At 56.9% G+C, this 27,990-nt stretch overlaps 3 protein-coding genes across 10 annotated transcripts in view; all 3 read right to left on the reverse strand.

The window, feature by feature from the left end:
* CSNK1G2 (casein kinase 1 gamma 2) overlaps window positions 1-961 on the reverse strand; it is a 39,853-nt gene extending 38,892 nt beyond the window's left edge. For both annotated transcript variants that reach the window (XM_050321441.1, XM_050321440.1), the window contains exon 1: window positions 840-961. The gene's annotated coding sequence lies outside the window, so the exon portion shown is untranslated. The remainder of the gene's footprint in view (window positions 1-839) is intronic.
* A 1,990-nt stretch (window positions 962-2,951) lies between these two features.
* The window catches only part of SCAMP4 (secretory carrier membrane protein 4), a 51,196-nt gene continuing 26,157 nt past the window's right edge, over window positions 2,952-27,990 (reverse strand). Inside the window, exons 1-8 of one of the 7 annotated variants that reach the window (XM_050321469.1) lie at window positions 21,653-21,685; window positions 18,245-18,315; window positions 17,800-17,853; window positions 15,716-15,844; window positions 12,261-12,441; window positions 9,410-9,511; window positions 8,151-8,268; window positions 2,952-7,487 (exon numbers count right to left, since the gene is read on the reverse strand). In XM_050321469.1, coding sequence (XP_050177426.1) covers window positions 7,311-7,487; window positions 8,151-8,268; window positions 9,410-9,511; window positions 12,261-12,441; window positions 15,716-15,844; window positions 17,800-17,806 — 714 coding nt within the window. In that variant the 5' untranslated portion in view covers window positions 17,807-17,853; window positions 18,245-18,315; window positions 21,653-21,685 and the 3' untranslated portion in view covers window positions 2,952-7,310. Of the gene's footprint in view, window positions 7,488-8,150; window positions 8,269-9,409; window positions 9,512-12,260; window positions 12,442-15,715; window positions 15,845-17,799; window positions 17,854-18,244; window positions 19,769-20,454; window positions 20,669-20,697; window positions 20,844-21,652; window positions 21,686-27,990 lie in introns of those variants that run through there. The other 6 variants (XM_050321473.1, XM_050321471.1, XM_050321468.1 and 3 more) reach the window with 6 other exon arrangements.
* LOC126643195 (nuclear receptor ROR-beta-like) overlaps window positions 24,640-27,990 on the reverse strand; it is a 16,581-nt gene continuing 13,230 nt past the window's right edge. Inside the window, exon 10 of the mRNA XM_050321439.1 lies at window positions 24,640-27,990. This exon is cut by the window's right edge and continues 326 nt beyond it. The gene's annotated coding sequence lies outside the window, so the exon portion shown is untranslated.

Raw genomic sequence — 27,990 nt, forward strand, 5'->3', positions numbered from 1 at the left:
AAACCTCAGGGGCGGCCCGGATCGGCTCCTGCCTGCTGGGGGCAGGAGGGGGGGGAGGGCACTTTTTCCTGTTTCTCACATTCATCCTCACCCGCGTCGCTGATGAAAACGAAAAAAAAAAAAAAAAAGAAAAAAAAAAGAAAAATCCGTTTTTAAACACCACGTTCGGCACAGGCCCTTCCACCCCACCTCCCCCCTCCTCAAATAAACACTTCCCAAACCCCTCCGGAGAGAGAGGAAAAGCCACATACAAAGGAGCCAACATCCTGCAGGCCGGGGCAGGGTGCGGGCCGGGGTGGGGGGGGGAGGATCCGACCGCATCCCCAGCGCCCCCCGGGCCTTGGGGGATCCTGGGGGGCCTGAGCCCCTCCCTGAGGAGCCTGAACCCCCCCTGGGGAGCCTGAACCCTCTCCTGGGAGCCTGAACCCCTCCCAGGGGGCCACCGAACAGGCACAGCCGGGAGGGGACGGAGCGAGGCGGCCCCGGGCCCTCAGCCCCCGGCCCAGAACCCGCCGATCCCCGACCTCAGAACCCCCCCCACTCTCGATCCCGCCGGACCCCACACACCCGCCGCGACCCCCGGGCCCACCACAGCCCCCTCCTCACCCTCACCACCCCCGAGCCCTCCGTGCCGAGCCGGGGCACCTCCTCAGCGCCCGCAGCCCTCGGCACCCCCGGCCCCCTCAGCGCCCGCCGCCCCCTCCTCCCCGCGCCCCCAACGCCCCTGCCCGCGGCGCCGCCCGGCGCGGCCTGTTCCTGCCGGCGCTGCCGGGCCGTGCCGAGCCGCGTCCCCCCCGTGCCTGCCGCTCCCTCCCGGTCCCCCCTCCCCGCGGCGTTACCTCGGCGGGTCCCTCAGCGCCGGGCGGCGCCGCTGCCCCGCGGCCGCTCCCCCATGGCGGCGGCGCCCCCGGCCCGGCCCCGCTCTCCGCGCCTCAGCCTGCCCTGCGCCGGCCGCTGCGCCAACGGCGTAAGGGGGCACTGCGCCAGCGGCGTAAGGGCTGCGTTAAGGGCGTAAGGGCTGCGTTAAGGGCGTAAGGGCTGCGTTAAGGGCGTAAGGGCTGCGTTAAGGGCGTAAGGGCTGCGTTAAGGGCGTAAGGGCTGCGTTAAGGGCGTAAGGGCTGCGTTAAGGGCGTAAGGGGGCGCTGTGCCAACGGTGTAAGGGAGCGTTAACGGCGTAAGAGAGCACTGCGTTAACGGCGTAAAGTGTGCGCTGCGCTAACGGCGTAAGAGCCGCTCCAAAGGCGTAGAGGCCGCGCTGCGCTAACGGCGCAGGGGCTGCGCTAACGGCGCAGGGGCTGCGCTAACGGCGTGCGGGCCGAGCCCAGCGCGTAGAGCCCGCTCCGCTACCGGCGCGGGTCCCCGCGGGTTGCTGGGCGGGCCCCGCGCCCAGGCCGTCCCCACCGCTGCCGTCCCCACCGCTGCCGTCCCCGCCGCTGTGAATGCGGCCCGCGCGTTCGGGAATCGCGGCGCGGGTTTTGCGGCGGCGGCCGCGCTTTACGGCGGCGGCTCCTCCTCCTCCTCGGCGCGAGCCCCGCGGCGCTGTCGCGACAGGCGACAGGGACCCCGCGCTCTGCTGCTGCTGCTGCTGCTGCTGCTGCACCGCGGGGGGCAGGCTGCGCTGGAGGGACCCACGCGGGGGACAGCACGCTTCGGGATGCGGCCCCAGCGTGGGTTGTCGCGACCGGGATGGCGATAGGGCTGCGGCGGGGGCAGCGGGAGGGTTGGGGTGCAGGGACAGGCCTCGAGTGTGTGGCCAGCAGAGCACGGGGTACAGCTCCCGTTTGGGGGTGCAGCCCCGTGCTGGGGTACAGCCTCATGTGTTGGGGTACAGCCCCTTTTGGGGGTACAGCCTCAGTTTTGGGGGTACAGCTCCCGTTTGGGGGTACAGCCCTACACTGGGGTACAGCCCCTTCCTAGGGCACAGCCCCTGTACAAGGGTACACCCCCATTTTGGGGTACAGCCCCTTTTTGGGGTACAGCCCCCCTTTTAGGGGTACCGGCCCTTTTTTGGGTACAGCCCCACTCTGCCACAGCCCCCATTTTAGGGCACAGCCCCCACCCCCCATCCAGCCCCACTCTGGGCCCTCCAGGGCAGTCTGTGGGGAGGGGGACAGGCTGGGGGTCCCACGGAGGGGCTGCAGCCCCACAGCTCATCCCGTGGGAGCAGGGGGTGGGATTTTACAGGGACTGGCAGCTCTCTGAGAACATCAGCCCAGGCAAAGCCTCTCCAAGGGAGACAGAGCCCCGGGATTGTGGGATGTGCTGGGCAGGGACACAGGAACCAGGCAGGGACACAGCCCCTGCTGCCACCTCCTAAAACCTTCCGCTTTCTTTGGTTTGGGAATTATTCCCACCCATCATTTGGCCATAAAAACTCCCTCCCTGCTCCCCTTGGCAAAAGAAGGCACGGCCAGACGTTTGTTTCCTTCTCTTCCCTGTTTGAGGCTCTCAGGGTAACGTTGGAGGGAGAGGACCCCCCTTCTCTCATCTTCTTCGGGGCAGATTCACCCCAAAAACATTTCCCGGGAATGGGCTGAGTTTGGGTGGGTTTGGGACAGAGTCAGATCTTCATCAGCATCACCCCAGGTACCCATTTCCAGCTGCTTGAATGGATTCTTTCCAGGGAAATTCTGTCCCCCCCACCCTAACGTTTGGCTGAAGGGTTTTCCCCTGTAGGTGTTTCCTTCTACAATCGGGAGAATCCCGAGCTTCCCCACGCGTGAATTCCCGCCGCTCCCCGTGCCGTGGCACGGCTCAGGGGGCTGGGGAGGGGTCGTGCCCCCAGAGAGATAAAATCACCCCCGAAGTCCCCGAGGGCAGAGCCGCGCCCTCCCCTCCCCCTCGGCACCACCCCCACCCCGCGCGATTTCGAGGCGATTTCGAGCACTTGGAGAGCTCAAAATTGTTAAAATTGACCCATCCTCTGGAGCAGGAGAGAGAGGAGAGGGGGAGAGAAAGATCTGGTTTTATTTCAGGGCGAACCTGCAGGGTGAACACACGGGGTGCCAAAGGGGGACACAGCAGCTCGTGCCGTGGGAGCGGGGAGGGAGGAAAAGCCAGGGAAGCTGTGTTGGGAAAACATCCCGATCCAAACCCTGCCCCTCCTGCAGCCACGGCACAACCGGGGCTCATTCCCAAGCACACAACACAAAAGGAGCCACTGGAACTGCACGGGAGAACGAGCTGCTCCAGGGGCAGGGGGTGACACCTTCCCACACCTTCCCGGGGCTGGGAAGCTGCAGAGGGACAGAAACACAGCGAGAAGCAGACAAAAGGAACAGCCTGGCAGGTCCCTCACACCCTGACCCTGGGGATCCTGAGCCTTCTGGGAGCTCCTCGGGGTGGGGGGAGGTTGAGCTTGGCTAAATAATCTCCCCATTCCCACCTTCCTGGCAAATCCTGCCCTGTCCTGAGTGTGGGCAGTCCGAGGATTTGTGGATCACAAGGGCCGAGGTGCTGCCTGAGCAGCAGCTGGAGCAGCAGCTCAAAATGTGCCTCATGCTCAGATTTCGAGGGCCTGGAGCAGGAATTTAAGGAAAATCCATTTTGTTCCCGTGCTCAGGACAGCAGGGCACAGCAGCTGAAGGGAACCACTGTCAGAGTGGGAGGGAGGGGTGGGCAGAGGGCACCTGGCACAGATCTTCGGAGAGAAGGGAGATGCTGAGATTGGCAGATGCTGCATCAGCAGCCGTGATGGAAACAGCTCGAGGATTCAGGATCTGCCACGGAGCAGAACTGGGGGTGAAGCCACAATGTGGTAACTCCTGTACAGGTCTGTGTCCAGCTCTGGGGCCCCCAACACAAGAAAGATGTTGGAATGAGCCCAGAGGAGGCCACGGAGATGCTCCCAGGGCTGGAGCCCCTCTGCTCTGGAGCCAGGCTGGGAGAGCTGGGGGGGTTCACCTGGAGAAGAGAAGGCTCCAGGGAGACCTGAGAGCCCCTTGCAGGGCCTAAAGGGGCTCCAGGAGAGCTGGAGAGGGACTGGGGACAAGGGATGGAGGGACAGGACACAGGGAATGGCTTCCCAGTGCCAGAGGGAGGGGTGAGATGGGATATTGGGAAGGAATTCTTGGCTGTGAGGGTGGGGAGAGGCTGGGATGGAATTCCCAGAGGAGCTGTGGCTGCCCCATCCCTGGAAGTGTCCAAGGCCAGGTTGGATCAAAGGAGCAACATGGGCTAGTGGAAGGTGTCCCTGCCCATGGCAGGGGGTGGCACTGGGTGGGCTTTAAGGTCCCTCCCAACCCAAACCATTCTGGGGTTCTAATCTGGGGCAGTAAATTCAGCCACGTGCTGAGCAGACTCAATTCACCTTCACTGTCCAACAGCCCATTTACTGCAGGGGGGAGAGTGTCCCCTGGGGCAGTGAACTGGGGAAGGCAGAGGCCAGGACTGGGGAGAGGGCAGGAGGAACTCGACCCCAGAGCTCGGGAGATGGGACTTTCTCCCCACCACCCCCCTCTGCTCCCTGTCCTCAGAAAACGAGAATAATGGCAGCAGCTTTGGTAAAAGCTGTGGGGCCTTTTCTCTGAGAGCACAAACCACTCCCACCAGCGCCCAGCACAGAGGATGAGCCTCCCTCCATCAGCGTGCTCCCTCCCCGAGAAAACAACACCACGCGGTGAGAGAGTTGGGGAGGAAAAGAAGAGATTTTGCCATTTCCCTGCGCCAGGGAACTCTGGTTACCTAGGAACAGACACCTCCCCGATGCAGCCAGTTCTTCTCATCAAGCACAGGATGAGCATTTATTGTCTTGTGATCAGGAGAAGAAAACACAAACAGAGCTCCAGAGCTCCACGGGTGACACGAGACATCGCACACAGACACGGCCGGAGCCAGGCCCAGGCTGGGGGTGTTAAGAACTCTTACAAATCTAATGTAAACATTTAAAAACATACAGAGGAGTCCAAAAAAAAAAAAAAAAGCCACAAAATAAGTTGTTCAGGCAGCGTGTGGGGGGGGAAGGGGGGGTTGACTTTCTGGAATTACGTTTGTGGCATCGAGGGGGAGGGAGGGGGGTGAGGTGGCAGATCCTGGAGGTCCACGGAGCTGACAGGGTGTGATTTTGATGTCCAGCTCCAGCCATTCCGGTGGGAAGGCTCCCAAGAACCCCCTCTCCCCTTGTACCAAGCACTGGCAGCGTGGCTGGGGGTGGGAGCTTAACCACAGCCCCCCTAGATGACCCAAGGAAGAGTCCCCACCACGCTTCTCCTTCGAAACCTCCCACCTGGCGCGCTCGGAAAGGGCGGAAACCAAGTGGGTTTTGAAGAATTTTGGCAGGAGGCAGAGGGGCCAGGGCATGGTGCACCCAAGGGTGGCCAGTGCCACCTTCCACCCCATCAGTGCCCCTCACCCATCGTATTTCCAGGGAGTCAACGCCAGGCAGTTCTTGGATCGCTCCGATGGCAAGCGACAGAGAACACTTCAAATATCACTTGACACGAGACAAAGGCACCTAAAAAGCTTCACAATGTGTTTGGGAAGGAGGCTCTGAGCACTCGTGCTGCCACGCTGGCCAGGAGGAACCCCTGGAGTCGGGAGCACGTTCCGTGTCCCAGAGCCTGGTCCTGCAGCAGGGGGAGGGGGGGTCAGTGCTGCTTGTAAACTGAAATTCAGGGAGGCTCTGCCCTCCACTTTTGGGGGTTGGCCCTGGAAAGGTGGGTCATGCAGACTCCAGGCTGTGCTTCCCTCATTATTGACAGTGACACAGGACGAGTTAATAGCGAATTCCGCAGGGATGGGGGAGGGGAGGGGGATTCTCCTCCATGAACTATGATTCCGTTAGATAAGGCACATGTAGAGAAAATATTCAAAAGATCACTTGCAAATCTGTTCCACCTAGCCAGGACCACCTCCCTGTCCCTTTTCCAGGAGCCAGTTCTGTTTTCCAGTTGCTCAGGGTGGCTCTGGGGTGACCCCACTGAGAGCCCTGGGGTGCCCAACCCCTCCCAGATCCCCCACATGGAGCACTCCGGATCACTGGCCAAAAATCTGAGAGCCACAGGCTTGGGACACTCACTCCCTATAAAAATATTGGGGACTGACCTCCCAGTTTTGAAAAAAAAAAAAAAAATCACAGCAGGTTTTGAGGGGGAAGAGGAAACCCACAGGGACACAGGGAATTGGATGGCTCAGGCTCCAGGAGCCCTGGTGTGCAGGCACGGGGTGGAGATGAACGGAGAGGTGGAGGCCAGGGAGGAAACAACCCCTCTCAGCAGCTTCATCCTCCCTCCAGCTGATCCTGGAGAAAGGCAGCAGTGTCCCTCTCCTGGGAGTGCTGCAGAGCAGGACTGCCCAGCTCCCACTGTCCTCCCAGAGCCCACGGCAGCGTTTGGAGTCCAAGCCCATCAGCAGAATTTCTGAACCATTCATTGCAACAGAACCATTTCCAAACCACACCCTGGGGGCCCAGCACCGAGAGCAGGCGTCATCTTCCCATCCAGCTCTGGCTGGGAGCCCAGGAAAAGGGAGCCCAGGAAAAGGGAGAGCCCCAGCAGGACAGGCTGTGTCTGGTGGGGCATTCCTTGGCTCAGCACAAGGCCTGGCTGGAGGGTACACGGTGGGGACTCTGGTGCTGAGCCCTGCCCCGGGGTGCACACCCTGGGCTGGGCTTCCACTCGGGGTTTCCAGTGAGCAACCACCAACCTCATGAGATGAATGTGAAGCACAAGGATCCGGCACAAAGCTTTGGCAGCAGGGAAGGCAGGACTTGGGGCACCGAGGACAGTCTGAGCCAGGCAAAGGAGGACTCCTGTGGCCTTCACATCCCAGCAGCTCCCAATCCCAGGGGGTTCACAGATCCCTTCCGTGTCACTGGTACCACATAATTTAAGTGTTGCATTTCCCTTAGAGTGAAAAATTCCACATTATTCATCCAGGAGAGTAAACACCAGTCGCTACTAAAGCTGGGATTGCTGGGGGGTTTGCTGTGCATTCCAGGGAAGCTGAGCAGGAGCAGGAGCAGCTGTGGTTAGTGTTGCTGTCGGGGGAAGTCGAGTCTTTTTCGGGGATGGTCAGGAGAGGATTCCCTCGAGGAAGGGCAGGTGTTGAAGGGTTTGTTCCTCAGTCTGCAACGAGGCAAATACTGGTAGGTCAAGGCAAAACAAAAAGCTTTGTGCCACGGCCGTGCAGTGGAGGTGGGAAGGGCTGGCAGGATCTTCCACGGGGACCAGGAGACAAGAACCAGAAAGGTCCCAAAAAGGTGACTGGGGTGCCTGGAGGGGGGGCAGGGGGGAATGCAAATGATCTTTTCCAATAACAAGAATAAAAAGACCAAAAAGGAGAGAATCCAGGCAGTTTGCAGCTGCTGCTGCTTAAGGCCATTGGTTTCCTGGGGGGTAGTTGGGCACTGTGGGGTACTCTGGCAGGCTGTTCCCAGAAAAATTGCTGTACTGGGCCTCCCTGCTGGGGGGGTTCCTCCAGGCGCCGCTGTTCCACTCGTCCTGAGCCTTCTGGAAGCTTCCACCACCCCCTCGGTAGATTTTATGTACCTGATGGAGGGAAGGGAGAACAGGAGTCACCACCAGGAGCCCTCAGCCCTGCAGAGCTGCAGCCACCTGCATCGAGGATTTGTTCCTCTCTCTGTGCCAAGAGCTGCATTTCTGAGGAACAACAGCACTAAAAATGCAGTACTACAGTGAACAGAGGTGGAAATAAATGGTATTAACACCAGAATTGGACCCATTCCAGCCACATGCCTGGATTTGAGGTGAAGGATCCCCCAGCAAGGCAGCCAGAGGTGAGAGGGCTGAAACCTTTCCAATATTGATGCTTCTGCTTCCTCAGGGCCTCTCCCCTCCTCTTCCATCTGCCAAAGCTCTCCAGACAGGCCCACCTCCAAATCCTTCTTTCTGCAGAGGACCACTTCCCACCCTGCCACCAGTCCCCACCGCAGGGGGAAATTAAGGAGCTGTTGAGGTTGGAAAAGACCTTTAAGGTCACCAAGTCCAACCATCAACCCTGCACTAACACCACACCACGTCCCCCAGGGCCACATCCACCCACTGTCTGAACACCTCTGGCAATCCGAGTCAGAGACGGATCTGAAGGACCCCAGAATGGTTTGGGCTGGGAGGGACCTTTAAAACCCATCCCATTCCACCCCCCTCCCTGCCCTGCCACGGGCAGGGACACCTCCCACGAGAGGAACCCACCCTCAAGATGCAGACGAGCATGGCCACGGCTGACATGGTGAACATGATGGCAGGGAACAGCATGAACACGGCGGCGGCCACGTTGGTGCTGAAGAAGGTGATGGCTGCCAACCACCCGCTGCAGGAGGCACAAGGAGAGAGGAAAAGTCATTAGAACTCCCTTTCCAAGGTGTCCTTCTTGTCAGAGGTGGGCAGGCCCTGGCACAGGTTGCCTGGAGAAGCTGTGGCTGCCCCATCCCTGGGAGCGTCCAAGGCCAGGTTGGAGCAAAGGAGCAGCCTGGGATAGTGGGAGCTGTCCCTGCCCGTGGCAGGGGAGGGGATGAGATGGTCTCTAAGGCCCCTTCCAACCCAAACCATCCTGGGATTCATGGCCCAGAAATTACAAGGCAGCTTTAAAAAGCTCTTGGGAATTAAAAGAGCAACGAGGAAGATGGACAGAATGAAAAGCAGGGATTTCCCCAAGCTCTCAACTCCCACTGGTCAGCACCCCTTGCTAATCCACTCTCAGAGCTTCAGGGGACAGCACAGAGTTTGGGGAGAGGGCTTTGAAAGCAAAGTGTCCCAGGGTGTGCTGGGCCTTTGCATGACTTGTTGTTTCAGCAGGAATCACTCTCAAGCTGTCACAGGAAGTTAAAATGCCAAACAAATGCCCCAAGGCTGCCAGAGCTCAAGAAGCCTTTGGATGACCCTCTGGGGCACAGGGTGTGACTCCTGGGGATGGGCCTGAGCAGGGCTGGGGGTTGGACTGATGATCCTTGAGGGTCCCTTCCAGCTCAGCATATTCTGGGAGTCTGTGAAACCATTATAACACAGCCAGGGACAGACACCAACACACTCCCATTTATTTTAGGAGAACTCTCACAGTTCTTCTCCACAGGCCAACAGTGAGTCCATCCCCCCCTGCTCTGCCAGCACTGAGGGCAAAGCTGAGCCCGGTTAAACGGTGAAAGGAACGGGCACCGAGGGAAGTGCTAGAAAGAACAAGCAGGTGAAGATCACAGAATCCCAGGATGGTTTGGGTTTGCAGGGACCTTGAAGATCCAGTCACCTGGCACTAGGTTGCCCCAAGCTCTGTCCAACTTCTGCCAGCCCAGCGAGGGAACCCGAACTGTGCCCCTCTCCAAGGGCAGATATAACTGTGCCCAAGGGAAAGCTGAAAGCTTCTCCCACTCCACCCTGTACAGACACCTCCCAGGTTCTCAAAAAAGCAGGGGGAAGAGCCCCAGGCTGAGGGTTTGCTGCCAGAGCACCCCACTTACCACGCCCCCCATCCGGAGAAGCCGATGGCCTGCAGGACCGTGAGGACGAACTGCGCCCCGAAGATGAAGAAAAAGGCCATGAAGTTAAAGGAGCTGTCTGACCTGCAGAGGGACAGAGGAGGGACAGAGGGGGTCAGGGGGGCACTGCCACCTTGTGCTGCCTCACACTGATGTCTGGCCCCACAAACGGGGTGTCTTCTGAGGGATACCTGTGCTCGTGTCTCCTGAGGGATTCCTGTGCTCGGGAGGCTCCTCCTGTGCCCCTGGCAGGGGGATCACACAGCTCCTATTCCCTCCCCATCACCTGGCTCCTGCAGTGCTCCACCCCAGGAACTGCACAAGGATGACACACGAGGAGAGACACGAGAGTCTCCTGCAGCGTGTTTGAATCCTTCTCTGACCACACATCAGCCCAGCCTGACGCTGCCCAGCTCACCAATGGCAAGGAGGCACACAGGGACCTGACACTGGCAGGCAGAGCTTGTCCACACACACTGGAAGTGACCACTGAGCACGAGAATTCCAGCTGGGAATGTCCCAGTGCCTGCCTGCCATGGTGTTCACACGCCCACGGTCAATAACCCAGCGTTGGACACACTAAGAGAGCCAAGAGAGAGGGGGTGGTGCCCTGAGAGCAGAGGCACAACTGCCATCTCTGCAGGCTCCCCATCCTCAGGATGTACAGGTGAGGTCCTGGAGTTTTATGCAGGTACAATAATCAGCATGACAATGACCCAAACAAGGTCTCTGTCAGGGGGGCACTTGGGGGCACAGCACGGCCCTGCCCCCAGGTCTGGGCTCTGCCCCAGAACATCTCCACCCCATTGAACCAGCTACGTCAGGCACATCTACAACTCCCCAAACTACCATTTTTAATTATACAAACGATTCCCATCCTCTCAGGAACTCCAAGTGCCAATGATTTTTACATCTTTACAGCTTTACACCAAGCAGTTGACTGTGAGGCAGCCTGGTGCAAAGGAGCTCCAGTCACTGCCAGCTCCTGCTTAAACCCTGACAGTGTTTAAATGTTTACTATTTTAATTATTTTTATTATATTTACATTTGTCAGTGTCATCATTCTAGCCCCTGACACCCAAGGACGTGGGACCCCAAGCTCAGGCTCCTGGCTGGTCTGAGACACACGGGAAAGCCCCCGGCCAGACCCGTGCTGGTCCAGGCATCCCCCAGCTTCCAAAGGGTGGCCACGGAGATGCTGTGGAAGATCTGTCACCCTGGAGCATCCTCCCACAGTCCTGCCCTTCAAACAGCACCTCAGAGCACAGCCCTGTGAAAGAAACCCTTCAAACAGGGCCTGCTCACAGCGGTGCCTGCCGGAATCCAATTAGCAGGGATCAGGCTCCAGGCTGAGCCTTCCAACAAGGCTCTTGCAACTCCGACCCGAAGGGGCTGGAGGAGTCTTCAGTTGAAAGGATCTGCAGGAATTAGTGAGGATCCAGAGAAAAGGTGATTCCTCATCCAGCTTTCTGGTGCAGATTTGCTCCAGCTCTGCCCGAGCTCCGGGGCTCTGCAGTTAATTTAATTTGGGATGACGAGGGTTTTAGGGCAGCACCCACTGAAGGGTGGCCTCCTCCAGAGCACCCTGGGGCTGACCTGGCCTCTGGAATCACGAGCTGTGATCCCACACCAGCAGTGCAGGGATTTCCAGGCCTCCTCCCCAGCTATGGATGATCCCTGGGCTCCCCACTCTGTCCCAGGGGTGATTCCTTATTTAACTGTGCACAGAGTAACCTCGGGGACCTTCCAGCTTCCAGTTGCATAAACACACACAAACAACATTAAAGAAATAATTAGAAACAGCCCTTGTGGGGCACAGGGGAGGTCAGTGGGGAGGAGTAATTTTTCCCAGACTTCAGAATGGAAATTCCTCTCTGAACGGGGGCCCTCAGGCTCCTGAGCCTGGGATGGGGACAAAGCCCAGCCCCAGAGGGCAGCAGCTCAGAGCTGGGGTTTTCATGGCATTTACAACTTCCTTTTCCACCAGAAATAACCCTCCCCTGTACTCCACCACGCAGTCACTGGTGATTTAAGCACTGCTGGCACACAAATCCAGAAGAGCATTTGAACAACTAATTCATGATGTGCCAAACAGAGAGGACCCGCCTGCCACCTCCCATTTCCATCAGCTCATCACAGAACCTGGGGAATACTCAGAATCCAGGGTATTCCACCAGAAAGAGCTTCCCCCTCAGGGTGCAAACCCCTGGCTGGGGTGTGCTGGTGACACCAGGCAGGTCCCTCCTGCCCCTGTGTCAGGCTGGAAGCTGCTCAGGCCCCTCCCATCAACGTCTGAACGATGCCTCCTGTCCACAGCAAGCACCAGCAAATGCAAATGATTATTAATTAAAGTGAAAATGCAGGATGGCTTTAAATATTTGTGGGGTTTCAGAAGGACTGGCTCCGGGGAGCTGCTTTCATCTGAAAAGCAAAGCAGCCAAGTGCTCGAGCAGCTCAAGGAACCACAGGAGTTCTCAAAAAACTAATAACTTAACAGTCCCCCATCCAAATCAGCCTCAGTGAAGCTCTACCAAATCAGTGTCTATTTTAATGCTGTACTGAGATGAGGGTGCAGCTAAGCTTGAGAGATTTAAGTGAAACATGAATTTCACCCTCCCAGGAGTGGCTGCTCACTCCAGCCCCAGGGGGGTGACCCTCAGTCCTACCAAAAGTAACCACAGTCTTCTTCATTTTCAAAGTAAACAAGGGAAAAAAAATTAAAAAAATCTTTATCCCAGGCACAGAGATCTCTCCAGGAGCACTTCCCAGTAACAACAGAGCTCTCTCCCAGAGGAAACTGGAAGAGAACCCCCCCTGGTGGGCTCCTACTCACCGGAAGGCTTTGTAGGCAGGTCGGAACCAGCAGACGTAGCCGCAGGGGCTGAAGAGGAGGAGCCACAGGATGGCCAGGCCAAAGTTGACCCCGTAGCCTCCCCCGATCCACCAGGCCAGGCAGGCCACGATGTTCACAGCCAGGGTGATGCAGTAAACTGGGGAGAGGGCAGAGGACAGAGCTGGGGCAGTTCCATGAGTTTGCAGAGAAAGGAAACGAAAAACAACGGCTGGAGCTGTGCCAGGGGGGTTGGGATGGATCTCAGGGAAAGGTTCTTCCCCCAGAGGGTGGTGGGCACTGCCCAGACTCCCCAGGGCAGTGGGCACGGCCCCAAGGCTGCCAGAGCTCCAGGAGCGTTTGGACAACGCTCTGAGGGACAGGGGGGGATTGTTGGGGTGTCCTGGGCAGGGCCAGGGGTTGGGCTGGATGATCCCTGTGGGTCCCTCCCAGCTCAGGATATCCCAGGATTCTGTGAAAGCCCCTGTGCTGTAATGGGAAGGGTCCCTGGGGCAGTGGGAAGCTCCAGCCCAGCAGTGCAGCAGCTCAGGGAGTCACAGGTTCCTGTGTGACCCTGGAGCACATCCAGCTCCAGAGGGATCCTGCAGCACAGGCACCTGCCAAAGGATGGAGAGACAGCAGCAACCAGTGCAACAATAGGAGACTCAGGGCAGTAATATTGTGAATTAGGAGCAAGGTCCAATTTCCATGTGCAGCAAAACCCCCCTTGTGAGAGGAGAGGGGTAAAGCCACACTGGGTGACTCTGTGCTCGCTGGGGCTGCCTCAGGAGCCACTTCAGAGCCAGCTCAGGGCCTTGCAGGCTCTGTCTCCGCCTCCCTGGGCCTCTGAGGAGTCCTGGAAGTCAGCCTGAAGCCTTGGAAGTGCTGCCTTGAGTGAGGGGATAAGCAAACTCCAATCAGGCTGAGAATATGGGACCAGGGGGGTGCCTTAAAGGCCTTTTCCCATCCCTGTTGCTGTCACTTGGATACAAGGAGCAGTTGACACAGCCCCCAGAGCACAGCAGTGCTGCACTGAGTAGCTGTGCATGGAGTGATGCTGCTGCCCCCCCTCCCTGGCCTGCTCCTTCTGCCTCTTCCCTTTCCTACAAGGATTTCTGGCCCTCAAATCCCACTGGCAGCACAGTGAGGAGAATGCAGTGTGGAAAGGAGAGCACCTGAACTCAGCTGCTGCTTCTGACTTACCCAGGGCCTGAGAGTTAAAATTAAACACTGCTTACTGCAAAGAGAAATTCCTTTGAGTGGCCAACAAGGCTTTATACACAGTGGTTTGGATGTGGTTTAATACTGGGGGGGAAGATAGAACACTATTTATTTTAATTAATTAATTCTGGGTATTTAAACTAACAGGCTTAAACAAAGGTTTAACTCCCCATCCCTGGAAGTGTCCAAGGCCAGGTTGGACGGGGCTTGGAGCACCCTGGGCTGGTGGAAGGTGTCCCTGCCCGTGGCAGGGAGTGAGCACTGGATGGGCTTTAAGGTCCCTCCCAGCCCAAACCAGTGTGGGATTCTGGGATTCTATGGAATTTCGTTTATACAGCAATTAGCTGCACTTCAAATCCTTATTTTCAGAAGTCATTTATTCTCCAAAGTCAATTAAAAAAAAAACACCCAAACCAACACCACCAAGCCAAGAGCACCTCTAAAGTTTTAAGGAACTTTTAGTTTACTTCAGTAGAGTTTGAAGGCTCTCCCAGTGCCCTCAGCTTGGAGTTTGTTCTCCAGCAGTGGGAGCTCTGGTCCAGCTTCCCCAAAAATCCCCCTCCACCTCAATCAAACGCTCACAACCACTTAAGACAACGAGCACCCACCCTCCCAGAAGTGACTTTTGTGCTGCTGCTTTTTAAAACTGGCCCTTTTTCCCTCGTTTCCCACCTCCCCTGGGCCTGCCCCTCCCTCTATCCCCTGCTAAAAAACCCCAAAAACTCAGGGAGACCCCGGTGGTGCCGATGGAAACGTGAAACTCCTGCTGCAGATTTGGCCATGCCCAAATCCCTGGCAGCCTTCCAGCCTGCCATGAACTCCGCTGAGGGGACTCTTTGTCCGCGGAGAGGGGAGCACAAAAGAGGCTTTGGAGCCGCAGCCTCGGGCCCAGCGAGTCTGGAGGGACAGGCGGCTTCTTCAGGCGAGAAAATTACAGAGCTCATTGCAGCAGCTCCCCAGCACCAGAGGACAATGGGGCCAGTGGATTGTGCCGTTATTTGTGCACACAAATCCCTCTCCTACACACACCCCACGCAGCTGGAATGAAAGCCATGCCACGGAGCGCGGGGCTGGCAGACAACGGGCTCTTCCTCCGGCGAGGAGGGCAAGAAGAGGATCAACAAGCATTTGGGGAGGAAAAAAAAAAGATAAGCAAGGCAAAGAGGTTTTTTTTTTTTTAATCTCCCAAAGTATTCCCTGTGGTTTCCTGGGCCTGCCACACCGATTGCATTCCCTGGAGGAGAATGGTCTTGTTTCCATTCCCGCTTTTGGGAGCGGCTGAGGCGGGGAAGGGGAGCCCAGGGGCAGGAGCTCTGTGCCCATGGGATGTCAGCACATCAGCAGCTGGCAGGGAGGATCAGCTCCCTCCTCCAGCGGGATGGGGAACGCCTGGGGGGCTGGGGAGAGCTGAGGAAGAGCCAGCACGTGGCTAGAAAACACTGCATCCACTGGGGAGGGAGATGTGTGGATGGCACCAGGGGAACCTTGAGCCTTCCCAGGGTGAGTTTTGGAGCCAGGGAGCAGCAAAAGGGGCCACAGGGATTTTCCTGCCTAAAATTCTCCTATTCCTCTTACTTTAGGGGAACTGGGGATTTCCTTAGTGTGGGTAATTTGGAGAGTTCAAAAAGGCTGGAGAGGGACTTTGGACAAGTGATGGAAGGACAGAACAAAGGGGAATGGCTTCCCACTGCCAGAGGGCGGGGTGAGGTGGGAGATTGGGAAGGAATTCCTGGCTGTGAAGGGTGGGCAGGCCCTGGCACAGGTTGCTCAGAGCAGCTGTGGCTGCCCCTGGATCCCTGGAAGTGCCCAAGGCCAGGATGGATCAAAAGAGCAACCTGGGACAGTGGAAGGTGTCCCTGCCCGTGGCAGGGGGTGGGATGGGATGAGCTTTAAAGTCCCTCCCAACCCAAACCACTCCACAATTCCACATCACTTGATATTGATAAAGACACCAAATGTATTCTGCCTTTTCCCCTCTTCAAATTAACTGAACCTTCTAGCACTGGCACTCTCCTTTCTTTCCAGACTCTTCAAAGGTTCAAGGCACAGCAGCTCAAAGTTTAGGCAGAAACTTCTATCACAGTTTTAAGTTATATTACAGCGTTCTAAGAGGAATCCTTGCTCCTCACCAGCCAATCACACTCAAAACCTCAAAGCACACGAGCCACTGGGATCTGTGGGGGAGGTTTTTATCCCCCACACACCTTTCCCCAGCCCAGGTTTCTCGCTCAACTTACAGATCCAGACGTGGTAGATCCTCTTCACCAGGAACTGGTGGTCGATGGGGATTTCATCGGCGAAGTTCTGGTAGAAACAGGGCTTCAGGGGGATGAACTTGGGCAGGGGGGGGAAGTTGTTCACCTTTTCTGCAACACAGAATTCACAGATGATGTTTATTTTGGGACGGGCAAAGGCTGGGAGAGGGGAACAGGAGCAGCCTAACATGGACTTAGTGCCTTGACACAGGACAAAAAAACCCTCACCAGGATGAGGTCCCTTAGAAAACAATTAGAAGGAGTTTTAAGGCCCCCTCCAACCCAAACTGTTCTGGGATTCCAGGATTCTATGTCAGGGATGATTTTTTTTTAAAGACTTGTGATTTTCAATGAAAAAAGGGGCACTTTCATTTTTTTTTTTTTCCCTGCAAGGTTAAATCCCAGAGGGAAAAAAAAAAAAAAAAGGCAAATAAAAAAAAGAAAAAAGCTTTGCATTCAGACACAATAAATCAGTGAGAGCTGCCAAATGCAATGTGGTGAAGAAAACCCTACCTTGGGAAGAAACTGTGTTTTAAAATGGAGTAATTAAATGCCTAAATCCTCTGCACTGAAGCTGCTGTCAGCTCCCAGCTTTGTCTGTGTGTGCCTGGATGTTCCTGTATGCTTGGGAATGTTTGCTCTTGCCTCGCAGAGCTGATTAAAGTTTGATCCCAGGGCATTGTGACTAATTGTCTCTCGTCTCCTTCAGCCCCAGTAAACAGAGTCAAAAACAACCAGAGGAAGAGATGGAGAATGTCCTGGGAAAACCTCCAAATGGCACAGGAGACGAGGGGAAATGTCTGAACAAGAACTGTCAGCAACCAGAGCTCCTGCTCTTCCCTTCGTCTCCCTGGGAGAGAGAAGACAATTTGCAGGAGCAGCTCCTGAGCTCTGGGGGAAGGCTGGGCAGGGAAGAGCCTAAAGCTTCAGCCAGGCTTTGGGAAGGAAGAGCCTTCTCCCCACGCATATCTTGACACAGAAAACGTGGGGAGGAGAACCCCCAGTGGGAGCACAGCAGAGGCAGCTGTGGAACAGCCACCAGCCCAGTTCGGCTTCTCCTCCTGCAAACAAACATCAGTTGTGCTGCCCCTCCTCACCCACCTCCCCCAGCCCCATTCTGCACCAATGCAGCTGCCCCCTGAGCTGGCTGCAGTTACTGGTTAACCCCCTGCTGCTGCCCCCACCACGTGCTGTCAAAGGCCAGGGGAATTTGGACTCCTCAGCACTGTTTTTTTTTTGTTTGCTGTGAACATGCGGATTGTTCCCGTGGTTCTGCTCCCTTCCCATTTTCTGCCAGTTTCTAGCGCAGATGGTGGGGCCAAAACCAACCAGCCACTGCAGTTTGTCACTTCTGAAGCTCACAAAATGCCCCAAAGTGTTTGCCAGGTGCACAGAGATGGGGATTCCACCTCGTCTCTGCTCCTGCCCACCTCCTCCTTCCCCTCCCAGAGACCCCATGGTTTCCAACTGTTCTGGACTGGAAACAGATAGGAATTAAATTCAAATGAAATGAAAGACAAAAGAAATGAAATGAAAACATCCCCCTTCATGTCTGACTGCAGAGCCTGGAGTGCTGCAGCTCTCTCATCCAGGCTGGGATCAACACACTGGACCAGCAGACACACCCTGTGCCTTCAGAAACCAACCTGCAGCCCCTGGGGGCAAGCTCCAGGCTTTCCCTCGCCTTAAAAAAGCTGGAATTTTGTTGCTGGTTTTGCTACAAGTGGAATTCAGAGGGAGCAACACCAACAGCACGAGCCTCTGCAGGGAAGGAATTACCCTCATGGATTCACTGGTGAATAAATTCCATCCTCCTGAGGCTCTCCAAGCAAGTCCCACCCGCGCCTTTAGCGCCGGAGCAGTGACCTCAGGTGGCAGATGCACAGAGGACACAGCAGGAGAGTGAACCTCACCAGGCAAGAGAAGCAGCTGAAGAGCTTTAGGGAGCACCAAGGTCTCGGGAAGGGGCACAGGTCACGTTCCTGGGGTGTCACAGCCACCACAGCACAATAGACAACCCTCTGTGAAGCCACTGTCCCCCCTTGCCATGCTGGAGCTGCTCTTACCTGCCATCTCTACTGGGAGTGCTCCCTGGTGAGGCTTCAGACAGAGCAACAAATCTGTTGGAGACAGAAAAACCAGGTCAGCAATGTGGCAGCACCCAGAGACCCCCCCTGGAACTGGGGGGAGTCCCAGCACAGCCTGTGACAGAGCCTGGGGCTCCCACCACGAACTGCTCATCTCCAACCTCCCCAAAGCAGCAAGTTTGGAACATCAGAGAAAGGGTCCTGATTTCTCCTCGTTCACAGGGAGCTCTGGCAGCACCTCTGGCACCCACTTGCAAGGTTTGTCTCATCCAGCAGCAAACAAATGTGCTCTTGGCAGCCCCTGGCAGAGGCTGAGGATGCTCAGGGAGCCCCTGCCAGAACATTTGCACCTCCCAGGCGCAGCCACGCAGGTCAGGGTGGGACCAGCAGAGCTCTGGCATGGAGGAGATGTTTGTGAGCTCACCAGACTTAGAACTTCATTTAGGTGTTGAGATGATTTGTGGGCTCCTGGCTCTCCGTGGTCCTTCCCCGCTCCTGGAACAAACAGATAATCCCTGTTTAGCCAGGCAAAACAAAAAAGTACTCAGCTGGCACCAAAGCCAACACCCCTCACAGTGTTATAACCCTTCTGCACAGCCCTTCCTAAAACACAGATTCGTTCCTCCTCCTGTTGCCTCCACTGCAAGTCCGGCAGGAGCAAAGCCTGGGAAGCTTCCCCAGCACCAGCTGTGCTGCTGGTTTTGGCAGAGCTGACCCCACAGTACGACAGACACGGGGAGCTCTGTGCTGAGCTCCCATTCCACCCCTTCCTCCTCACGGGTGGAACACGTTGTGTCCCCACCTACCACCTCCAGGACGCAGTCCCAGTTCCTGGGACAAGTAATTTCCCTACAGAAAGACGTGGTCTGGACCCACAAAGCAGCACTAAGGATATTTCCTTCTGCAAGGACAAGCACATACAGCCAAGTTTTATACTGGATAATCAGTATTATCCAACCACATGTGGACTCGGGCAAGATGACAACACCTAAAATCATGGAATGGTTTAGGATGGAAGGGACCTTAAAGCTCATCCAGTTCCATCCCCTGCCATGGGCAGGGACACCTTCCACTAGCCCAGGTTGCTCCAAGCCCTGTCCAACCTGGCCTTGGACACTTCCAGGGATCCAGGGGCAGCCACAGCTTCTCCCATGCCAAGGCCTCACCGGGAAGAATTTCTTCCTAATATCTAACCTAAATCTACTCTCAGTTTGAAGCCATTCCCCTTGTCCTGTCACTACACACCCTTGAAATAGTGTCTCTCAATATATAAATCAGCTCTCTATTCTCCAGAACATTTTCAGTTTAACTGGGAATAGACAAAATCCAACACCCTGCAATCCGCTGCTGAGATTTTTTTCATCTCTAACCCACTGCTTGTGGAGGGAGGAAAATGCCACACCCGCTGAGGAAACCACAGTGTGAACTTCCTTTTTCCAGTGTGTTCATCTGTGGTCAGTGAATAACTCCAAAGTCTACAGTCCAATGCACATGACTCAGGAGTCCACTGGAGACAGTTGGAGCTTTTCTTCACCAGGATCTCTCAGACAAAATGCCCAGTGTGAGTTCAAGGGACACCATTTCCCTCCTAACTCAAGACACGAAGGCAAGCGGGGCTGTTTGTCCAGGCAGAGAACAACGGGAGTCCTTTCACTGTGACTCCTTTGGGAAACGTTTCACCACCTCAGATTAGGGAAAATCTGGACTATCACAGAATCCCAGAACATCCTGAGCTGGGAGGGACCCACAGGGATCATCCAGCCCAACTCCTGGCCCTGCCCAGGACACCCCAACAATCCCCCCTGTCCCTCAGAGCGTTGTCCAAACGCTCCTGGAGCTCTGGCAGCCTTGGGGCCGTGCCCACTGCCCTGGGGAGCCTGGGCAGTGCCCACCACCCTCTGGGGGAAGAACCTTTCCCTGAGATCCATCCCAAGCCCCCTGGCACAGCTCCAGCCCTTCCCTGGCTCCTGTCCCTGGTCCCAGAGCAGAGCTCAGCGCCTGCCCCTCCGCCTGCCCTCGGGAGGAGCTGCAGCCCCGAGGAGTCTCCCCTCAGTCTCCTCTGCTCCAGCTGACCCAGCCAAGTGCCCTCAGCTGCTCCTCACACCCTTCCCCTCCACACCTTTCCCCAGCTCCCTGTCCCTCCTTTGGACCCTCCCCAACAGCTTCAGATCCCTCTGACACCGTGGTCCCCAAACAGCCCCCAGGACTCGAGGTGAGGCCGCCCCAGGTCAGGGCAGGGCGGGACAATCCCCTCCCTGGCCCAGCTAGAGATGCTGGGCCTGATGCCCCCCAGGACAGGGTGGCTCTTTGGGCTGCCAGGACACTCTGCTGACTCAGATCCAATTTGCCACTGCCCAGGACCCCCAGGGCCCTTCCCTCCAGCCTCTCACTCCCCAGTCTGTCCCTGCATCCAGGGCTGCCCATCCCAGGGGAAGGATCCAGGACCTGCCCTTGTTAAACATCTCAGGGCTGGGGATTGCCCAGCCTTCACTTGGGTCTCACAGACCTGTTCCACCCCCTGTCACCCGCTCAGATGGCCTCACACAGACAGCAGCAGCAACAACACTAATTAGCCCAGAATAACACAGAAAAGCTAAATTAATCCATCCATTAATTGCCTAATTCCTAACTCACTGCTCTCCTCATCACAGAGGCTCCACACGAGAGCTTCTCGAACTCCCAGAACCCTGAGAGCAGAGGGGAGGGAAGCAAAACCACGACGACGTGCCTGTGGTGCCTCTGCCCAGGGCAGCACCTGGAGGAGCCGGTCCCCCAAACCACACCCCTCGGAGAGCTTCACCCTCACACTCCCTGCAGGATCACCACCCTCCCCAGCAGCAGCCGGGCTGTGTCACCCTGTCCCCTGTGTCCCCTGACCCTCCAGACGTGTCCCGGGGGCTGCTCCCAGGGCTAAGGCAGGAAGGAGCCAGAGAAAGGCACATTCCCGATGCTCCCCCGCCGGGAGCAGTCGGAGCTCGCAGTCTCCGGGGGGTGGGGGTCTCACCCTGCAGGGCACAGGACCCCCCTCTCCACCCTCCATCTCCTGTCCCCCCCCCGCCCCGCTGCCCCCGATAGCGGCTCCCACCGGGGCCGCCCCCGATGCGGGGCTGGCCCCGATTCCTCCCCACGCACGCCCCGCGGGTCCCCCCAGACCTGTCCCCGATCCCTCCCCGAGCTCAGCCCCCCCGACACCCCCTCCCCTGCCGCCCCCGGGGCTGCCCCCGTTACCCCTCCTGACATCCCCCCCGGGCCGAGGGACTGTCACCCTCCCTCCCGTCCCCGCTATACCCCCGGGACCCCCTGCGCCCCCTCCCCGGCCCCCAGCTCCCCACACAGCTCCTCCGAGCCCCCTGCTCCCCCCTCCAGACCCCCAGCGCCCTCTCCACGACCCCCAACTTCTCCTCCTGGACCCCCCAGCTCCCGCTCCCCCTCCCCTGGCCACCCTCGACCCTCAGCTCCCTCCACCCCGACCCTTCAAGCCGCCCCCCCGACCCCCAGCTCTCCCCCCTCGACCCCAGGCTCCCTCCCGACCCCCAATTTCTTCTCCGCGACCTCCACTCCTCCCTCCCCCGGCCCCCCTCGACCCCCCAGCTCCCCCTCCCCAGCCTCGGGCTCGCTCCATCGACCCCCGCCGCCCCCGCTCCAGGAGCGCCCCTCTCCCCATCCCTCCTCCCACTCCTGCTCCCATTCCCGGCCCCCAGCTCCCTCCTCCTCCCCAGCTCTGCTCCCCCCGACCCCGCCATCCCTCCTGCGAAGCCACCTGCTGACCCCCTCCATCCTCCCCCTCAGCTCCCCGCCCCCTCAGCCCCCGGCCCGGCGCCCCCGGTCCCACCTCACGGCTCGCCCGCTCCCGCTCCCCCCGGGGCCGCCGCGGGGCGCTCTGGGAAACGCAGTCCCGCCCATGGCCGCCCCCGCTGCGCGCCCCGCGCCGAGGACTACAACTCCCAGAGTGCACCGCGGAACAGCCCAGCCCGCTGTCATGTGAGGGGCGGGGCGGGCCGGAGGGGCGGGCACGGCGCTACGGCGGCCGCGAGGGACAGAACTGTGCGAGGGACGGGGCTCTGCCGGGGGGAAGGTGGGGATGATCCAAGGGAATATTCCAAAGGAGCTCTTTGACATGGAGAGAGACCGGGAGAGCTGGGGGGGTTCACTCGGAGGAGAGAAGGCTCCAGGGAGACCTGAGAGCTCCTTCCAGTGCCTGAAGGGGCTCCAGGAGAGCTGGAGAGGGACTGGGGACAAGGGATGGAGGGACAGGACACAGGGAATGGCTTCCCAGTGCCAGAGGGCAGGGTGAGATGGGATATTGGGAAGGAATTGTTGGCTGTGAGGGTGGGCAGGCCCTGGCACAGGTTGCCCAGAGCAGCTGTGGCTGCCCCATCCCTGGAAGTGTCCAAGGCCAGGTTGGAGCCACCTGGGCTAGTGGAAGGTGTCCCTGCCCATGGCAGGGGGTGGGATGGGATGAACTTTAAGGTCCCTCCCAACCCAAACCATTCCATGATTCTAGTCCAGCTGGGTCCTGAGCCCACAGAAAAAAAATTATTTTCCCATGACTTTGAGGGGTTCCTTTCCATTCTCGCCCTTTGCTAAAACTTAAAATCACAATTTCCAACGTTATTAATTTTTTTTTTTTTACCTTGCAAAGCAGATGTTATTTTTCTTCCTTGAAACTTCGTGCAGCTCACACATCCATGTGTCTACAGAACACACCTCGACAAAAAAGTTTTCATCCATGCATTGTGTCACTTTTTATTTAACGTTATGAAAAAATCATACAACAGTTCTGTCCTTAAATAAACATTTCTCCCTTCCCATGCCATCCTTTCCTAAGGTGATGGTCTGAAAGAGGAAATTTTATTTAGTTATTTATTTTTTCTGGTCCCTTCCAGCCTGAACACTTTGGTTTGCTTCTAGAGCTCCTTAATTCCTTATTTCCATTAGACTCCTTAGGGACTCCTTAAGTAGGGATCCCTCTCCCAGCTCTCTGAAAATCCTTAAAATCTCACCATTTACAGCCCCAACTCTACCTTAAAAAACATTTCGAAGCCCTGGGGCTGTGGTTTCTGTCCCAGCGCTCCCAGGCTGTGTCAGGCTAAGCAGAGACTGAGGCTTCTCCCTGGAAACTTTCCCTAAAACTCCCCCAAACTCTGCGGAGTTTCCCTAAAATCCACCTCTCGGGGGTCGCCCCTTGCGTTTGGCCCCTGGGCTGCCCAGTTTTCCTGGGAATTGTCCCCAGAAAGGGGCGCTGGCTCCGGCACTTCCCAACCGGGCAAGGCGGGTTTTTTTGGGAAGGAGCTTCCCACCTCCATCCATCCGGATCACGGGCACGCCGGGAATATTTTGAGTATAAACCAGTAGAGGTCACTCGGCCCCAGTAAATCCAGCGCTGCCGGACCAGTAAGAGAGGGATAACAGATTTCCCATATTTTTATTATTTTTTCCCCCCAAATATACACCAAAAAACCTTGATTTTTTTTTTTAGGGGGGAGGGCAAAAAGATATATCTTTTTAAACGAAAATCAAGTCCAAGTGGCACCGTGTAGCCGTTTGGTGGCACCGTGGGTGTGACACCCCCAGCTCCAGGTGCTCCCTGGGTGCTCCCACACGGACACAGCGGTGCCCTGGACACCCCAAAGGGGGTGGTGACGCTCCCCCCACATCTCCACGAGCTGTGCCCCGTTTCGGGCTGTTCCCAGCTCTCTGTGGCAGCCAGGATTTATCCTGCGATGTGGGAACGTGAAAGAGGAGCTGTGCTGTCCCCTGGGAATGGGAGCTGCTGGGGCAAAACCCTGGGATTGACCGACCCTGCTGCCCCAAGCATTCCATGTCATCATTCCCCTCTGCTCCAGGACACTCCAGCTGTGCTGCTGAGGGGCACAGCTCTGGAATTGCACAGGGAGCAGGGAAATGGGAACTGGGGGAGATCTGCAGGGGAAGAAGAGGGAGAGGAGGGTGGGATTTGTGCGTTTCACACCCAGGGGTGCCTCTGACCTGTCCAGAGAATCACAGAATCCTCAATCTCCTGAGCTGGGAGGGACCCACAAGGATCATCCAGTCCAACCCCTGACCCTGCCCAGGACACCCCAACAATCCCCCCTGTCCCTCAGAGCGTTGTCCAAACGCTCCTGGAGCTCTGGCAGCCTTGGGGCCGTGCCCACTGCCCTGGGGAGCCTGGGCAGTGCCCACCACCCTCTGGGGGAAGAACCTTTCCCTGAGATCCATCCCAACCCCCCTGGCACAGCTCCAGCCCTTCCCTGGCTCCTGTCCCTGGTCCCAGAGCAGAGCTCAGCACTTTGAGCCCTGGCACCCCTGCTGTAAGCAGGGCAGGCCATCCACGTGTCCCTTGTACATCCAGGGCATTCTTTCCTTCCCAGGATTGGGAACTGGTTGAAAACGAATCCCTGCTGTGCCTGGGCTGTCCCTGATTCCCCCCCCAACCCCATCCCCCAGACCTGTCCCCAACCTCCTGCCCCAAAATGTGTCCCCTGTGCTGCCAGGGACTGTCCCTGTGCTCAGCCTGGAGGGGTTGCCCAGATGAAGCCCCTTCCCAGATCTTGGCTCTCCCTTGGAGAGAGGGCCATGCTTGCCCAGGGAAGTTGTGATGCCCCTGGATCCCTGGAAGTGTCCAAGGCCAGGTTGGACGGGGCTTGGAGCACCCTGGGCTGGTGGAAGGTGTCCCTGCCCATGGCAGGGGGTGGTACTGGATGGGCTTTAAGGACCTTCCCACCCCAAACCATTCCATGATTCTGGTCCAGCTGGGTCCTGAACCCATGGGGAAATTAAAGTTTTCTCCCATGATTTCGAGAGGTTCCCTTCCACTCTCACCCTTTGCTAAAATTTAAAATCACCTTTTCCAACATTATTAATTTTTTTTTTTTTTACCTTGCAAAAACAGACTTTATTTTTCCTCCTGCAAACTTTGTGCAATACACATCTACGTACCTATAGAACACGCCTCAATAAAAAGGTTTTCATCCATACATTATATTACTTTTTATTTAATGTCATGAAAAATTCAGACAACGAGTTTTGTCCTTAAATAAAAGTTTCTCCCTCCCCTGCCCTCCCTTCCTAAGCTGACTGGTCCGAAAGAGGAAATTTTATTTAGTTATTTTCTTTTCTTTTTAAAAAAATAGAAATTACAATCTTACAAGACAGAACATTCAATGAGAACAGAAGCATTTTCCTAAATCTAAAAAGTAAAACATTTCCATGAAACCTGTTGGTATCTACAGGTAGGTGTGTGTGGAGGGTGGTAAATGGAAAGAAAAGGTTTTCCATTCCTTCCTTTCATTCATAAGAGATAAAAAATAACATAAAACCGACCGAAACTTTATATATTTTTCTCTTTTGCACCAACATTCACAAGAATATATATTATATATATTTTTGATCCTTTTTTTTTTTTTTTTTGTTTTATACACAGTGTGAGGGTTCTGCGGGTGGAAATGGACACTCAGCTAAACTGGCAGAGCAAACAAACAAACACGAAAATTAATCTTGGTCTGGACAAGAACCATCTCCGTGAGAGGCTTCCCAGGGCTCTTGGAAGGGAGAGCGGCCGAACATCCCACGGCTGGAAGGTTGGGAAACGTCTCCAAGACGCCGAGGACGGAGCGTTCGGAGCAATCTGCGGGGGGGTCTCCCGGGCATCATCCCCAGTGGGCACACACAGCCCTGGCACAGGGAGAGGGGAAATCTCCCTTTTTCAGGCGTTTTCCACCCAGGTTTTTGCTGCTTGCCCTTTCCCTCGATGCTCCTGGAGGCCCCCACGGGGCGTGAGGGACCCCGGCACGGCCCTTCCCATCCCTCCCGCCCCAGGCCCAGAAGAAATCACCGAATCGACGCGGAATCACTTTATCCCCTCCCGAGAAATCAGCAAATCAAAGTCGGTTCCGTCGAAGAGAACGGAGAAAGTGCAGGTTCCCCGCGGTTTGGCAGGTCGAGTCACACGTGTCTTAACACTTCCAGTCTTCCCTAGGTTCCCACAGTGGGGGAGTGGGGGGCTTTTTTTTATTGCTCAGGATCCCAAAAACCCCTCCCACGAGGCGGACTCCCCGTGCCCCAAGCCAGGGAAAAGCCACGGCGGGCGGCAGGGGCTGTCCCCGAGTTTAAGGTGCTTCCTTGGGTTCTTTGCCGGGTGAAGTGAAATCGGTGGCGTCGAGCTGAGGCTGAAAAACGAGGTTGGCTGTGCTCTCTTTTTTCTTTTTTTTTTCTTTTTTTTTCCCCTCTCTTCCTTCCTCCCCAGGGAGGAACAACCCTGTGTCCCTCTGGGAAAGGCAGCGCTGCTGTCCCACCACGGCTCGAGCATGAAGTCATCTCCGTAGGGCGCTTTTTCCCCCGGGGAAGAGAGAGGTGCTGATGCTGCCCCTCTCCAAAAAAAAAGAAAAAAAAGGAAAAAAAAAAAAGGCACAACCCCTCTGGATGTAAAAGGCAGCGCTGACTTCTCACTTCTGTCAAAGCCTGAGAAGCTGAGAGGGCGGGAAACCAGCGGGGCACGTCCCCTGTTGGGGACGACGCATTGGCACTCACGTGGGGCTGGAGGGTTGGCAGCCTTTCCAGCACCCCTGGGCTCCAGCGCCGTCGGAGAGGGCTCTGATCTCCCCCCCAAGGAGCAGTTTGGATGCGGTTCTCAAAACCCAGCACAGCCCCCGCGTTTCCCTCTGCCTGAGACCGAAGCAGAAGTGCCACTGGTGAGTCTCCCCTGGTCCAGGTGGGCCCGTGCTCTTCCCTGGGAGGACTTTCACCCAAAAGCACGAACGTCCCTGACAGTGCTGAGAGAGCTGCTCCTTGAGTCCCAGGGGTGCGGCTGTGGAGCTGAAGGTCTTCGGCTCCCGCTCAGAGATGGCCCAGACGGCTGCAGGAGGGGGTTGGGAGCACGAGGAATCGACACGAAGCAGGAAGGGGCTCGGGGTTTTAGCCCTTTGTCAGCAGAAACCGGGGCTGCCTCGCAGCAGGTTTTTCCCTTGTAGTTTTTTGGCATTTGCTGCAGGAGGAGCAGGAACGGGGACGGAAAAAAACCCATCTGCAGAGCCACAGAGTCTCTCAGGTGCTCCCACTGCCGAGGACCACAGCAGCATCACCCCACAAATCCTTCCCTTTGTCCCCTTCTGAGCGTTCCAAGCTTGGAGCTGCAAGTCCCAACCTCACCGCACTCCTTCCCATCACCCTTGTTCCTCGAAGGGGAGGAAGAAGGACCTTTCGCTTCCCCTTGGCCCCAGCAGGCAGTTTCTCCCCCTAAAAAGCTCCTAAATCCTGCTAAATGGAGAACAACCCCCAAAATAACAGTTCTGAGGAGCTCCTTGTGGGGAAGAGCCTGGGTCCAGCTCAGTCTGCAAGAGCAGCCAGGTCTGTGCTCCCGGCAGTGCCGGCGTGGGGAGGGGGGACCCGGCAGCGGGGTCAGGGTGGGTGCAGGAAGGGCCTCAAACCCTCCTCTGGGTGCTGAGCCACCAGGGGACATTCTTAACGGGCTCCATGAGACAACTCCAGCACCCAGAGAGCCACCACTCTGGGGACAAGGGACAGCCCTGGCGCCTCCGGGGTGGAGCAGCTGGAGCAGGGCCCTGGCTGCAGCCACACGGGCTTGGGAGAGCACTGGGGGTGTGGAAAGGGGGCACGAGGCAGGTGGACCTGCCAAGTCAGCTCTGGAAAGCCCAGCTGGGTGGGGAGCTGGCCGGGCATTTGGGAAAATGCTGTGATGGAGGACACGGGGACCCTGCAAAGCTTCTTCCCCGTCGTGCTGGGAGTCCTTTCCAGCCTCTTCCATGGGAAAACCTCGGGCTGAATCCCCCCCCAGCCACAGCCAGGTCTTTCTTGGCCAAGCTCCCGTGGGCTCGCTGCACCCCTGGGAGAAGGAATAAACCACAGGCTCTACCCTTTTAACTCTCCTCAGCTCCAGCCCACCCCACCCAGCCGAGTCAGCCTCGCCCCTTTCTTTATCCCGTGCCTTGTGTTTGGGTAAAAAAAAAAAAAAAACCACAAAACCCAAAAACCGACAAACAAAATAAAAACAATAATTAAAAAAAAAAAATCAGAGGTGGAGAGTGCAGCCAGGACAGCAGGGCTGCCAGGAGCATCTCCCCTCCCCAGCAGGGATTTCACATTCATTTCACTGGTATGGCAAAGTCCGTTTTGCTTTTTCCTTCAAGGTGCTTTACATTCAAGAGCTATTGC

Source organism: Myiozetetes cayanensis, unplaced genomic scaffold (assembly GCF_022539395.1).
Source record: "Myiozetetes cayanensis isolate MyiCay16 unplaced genomic scaffold, myiCay2020 scf26, whole genome shotgun sequence".
Lineage (NCBI taxonomy): Eukaryota > Metazoa > Chordata > Aves > Passeriformes > Tyrannidae > Myiozetetes > Myiozetetes cayanensis.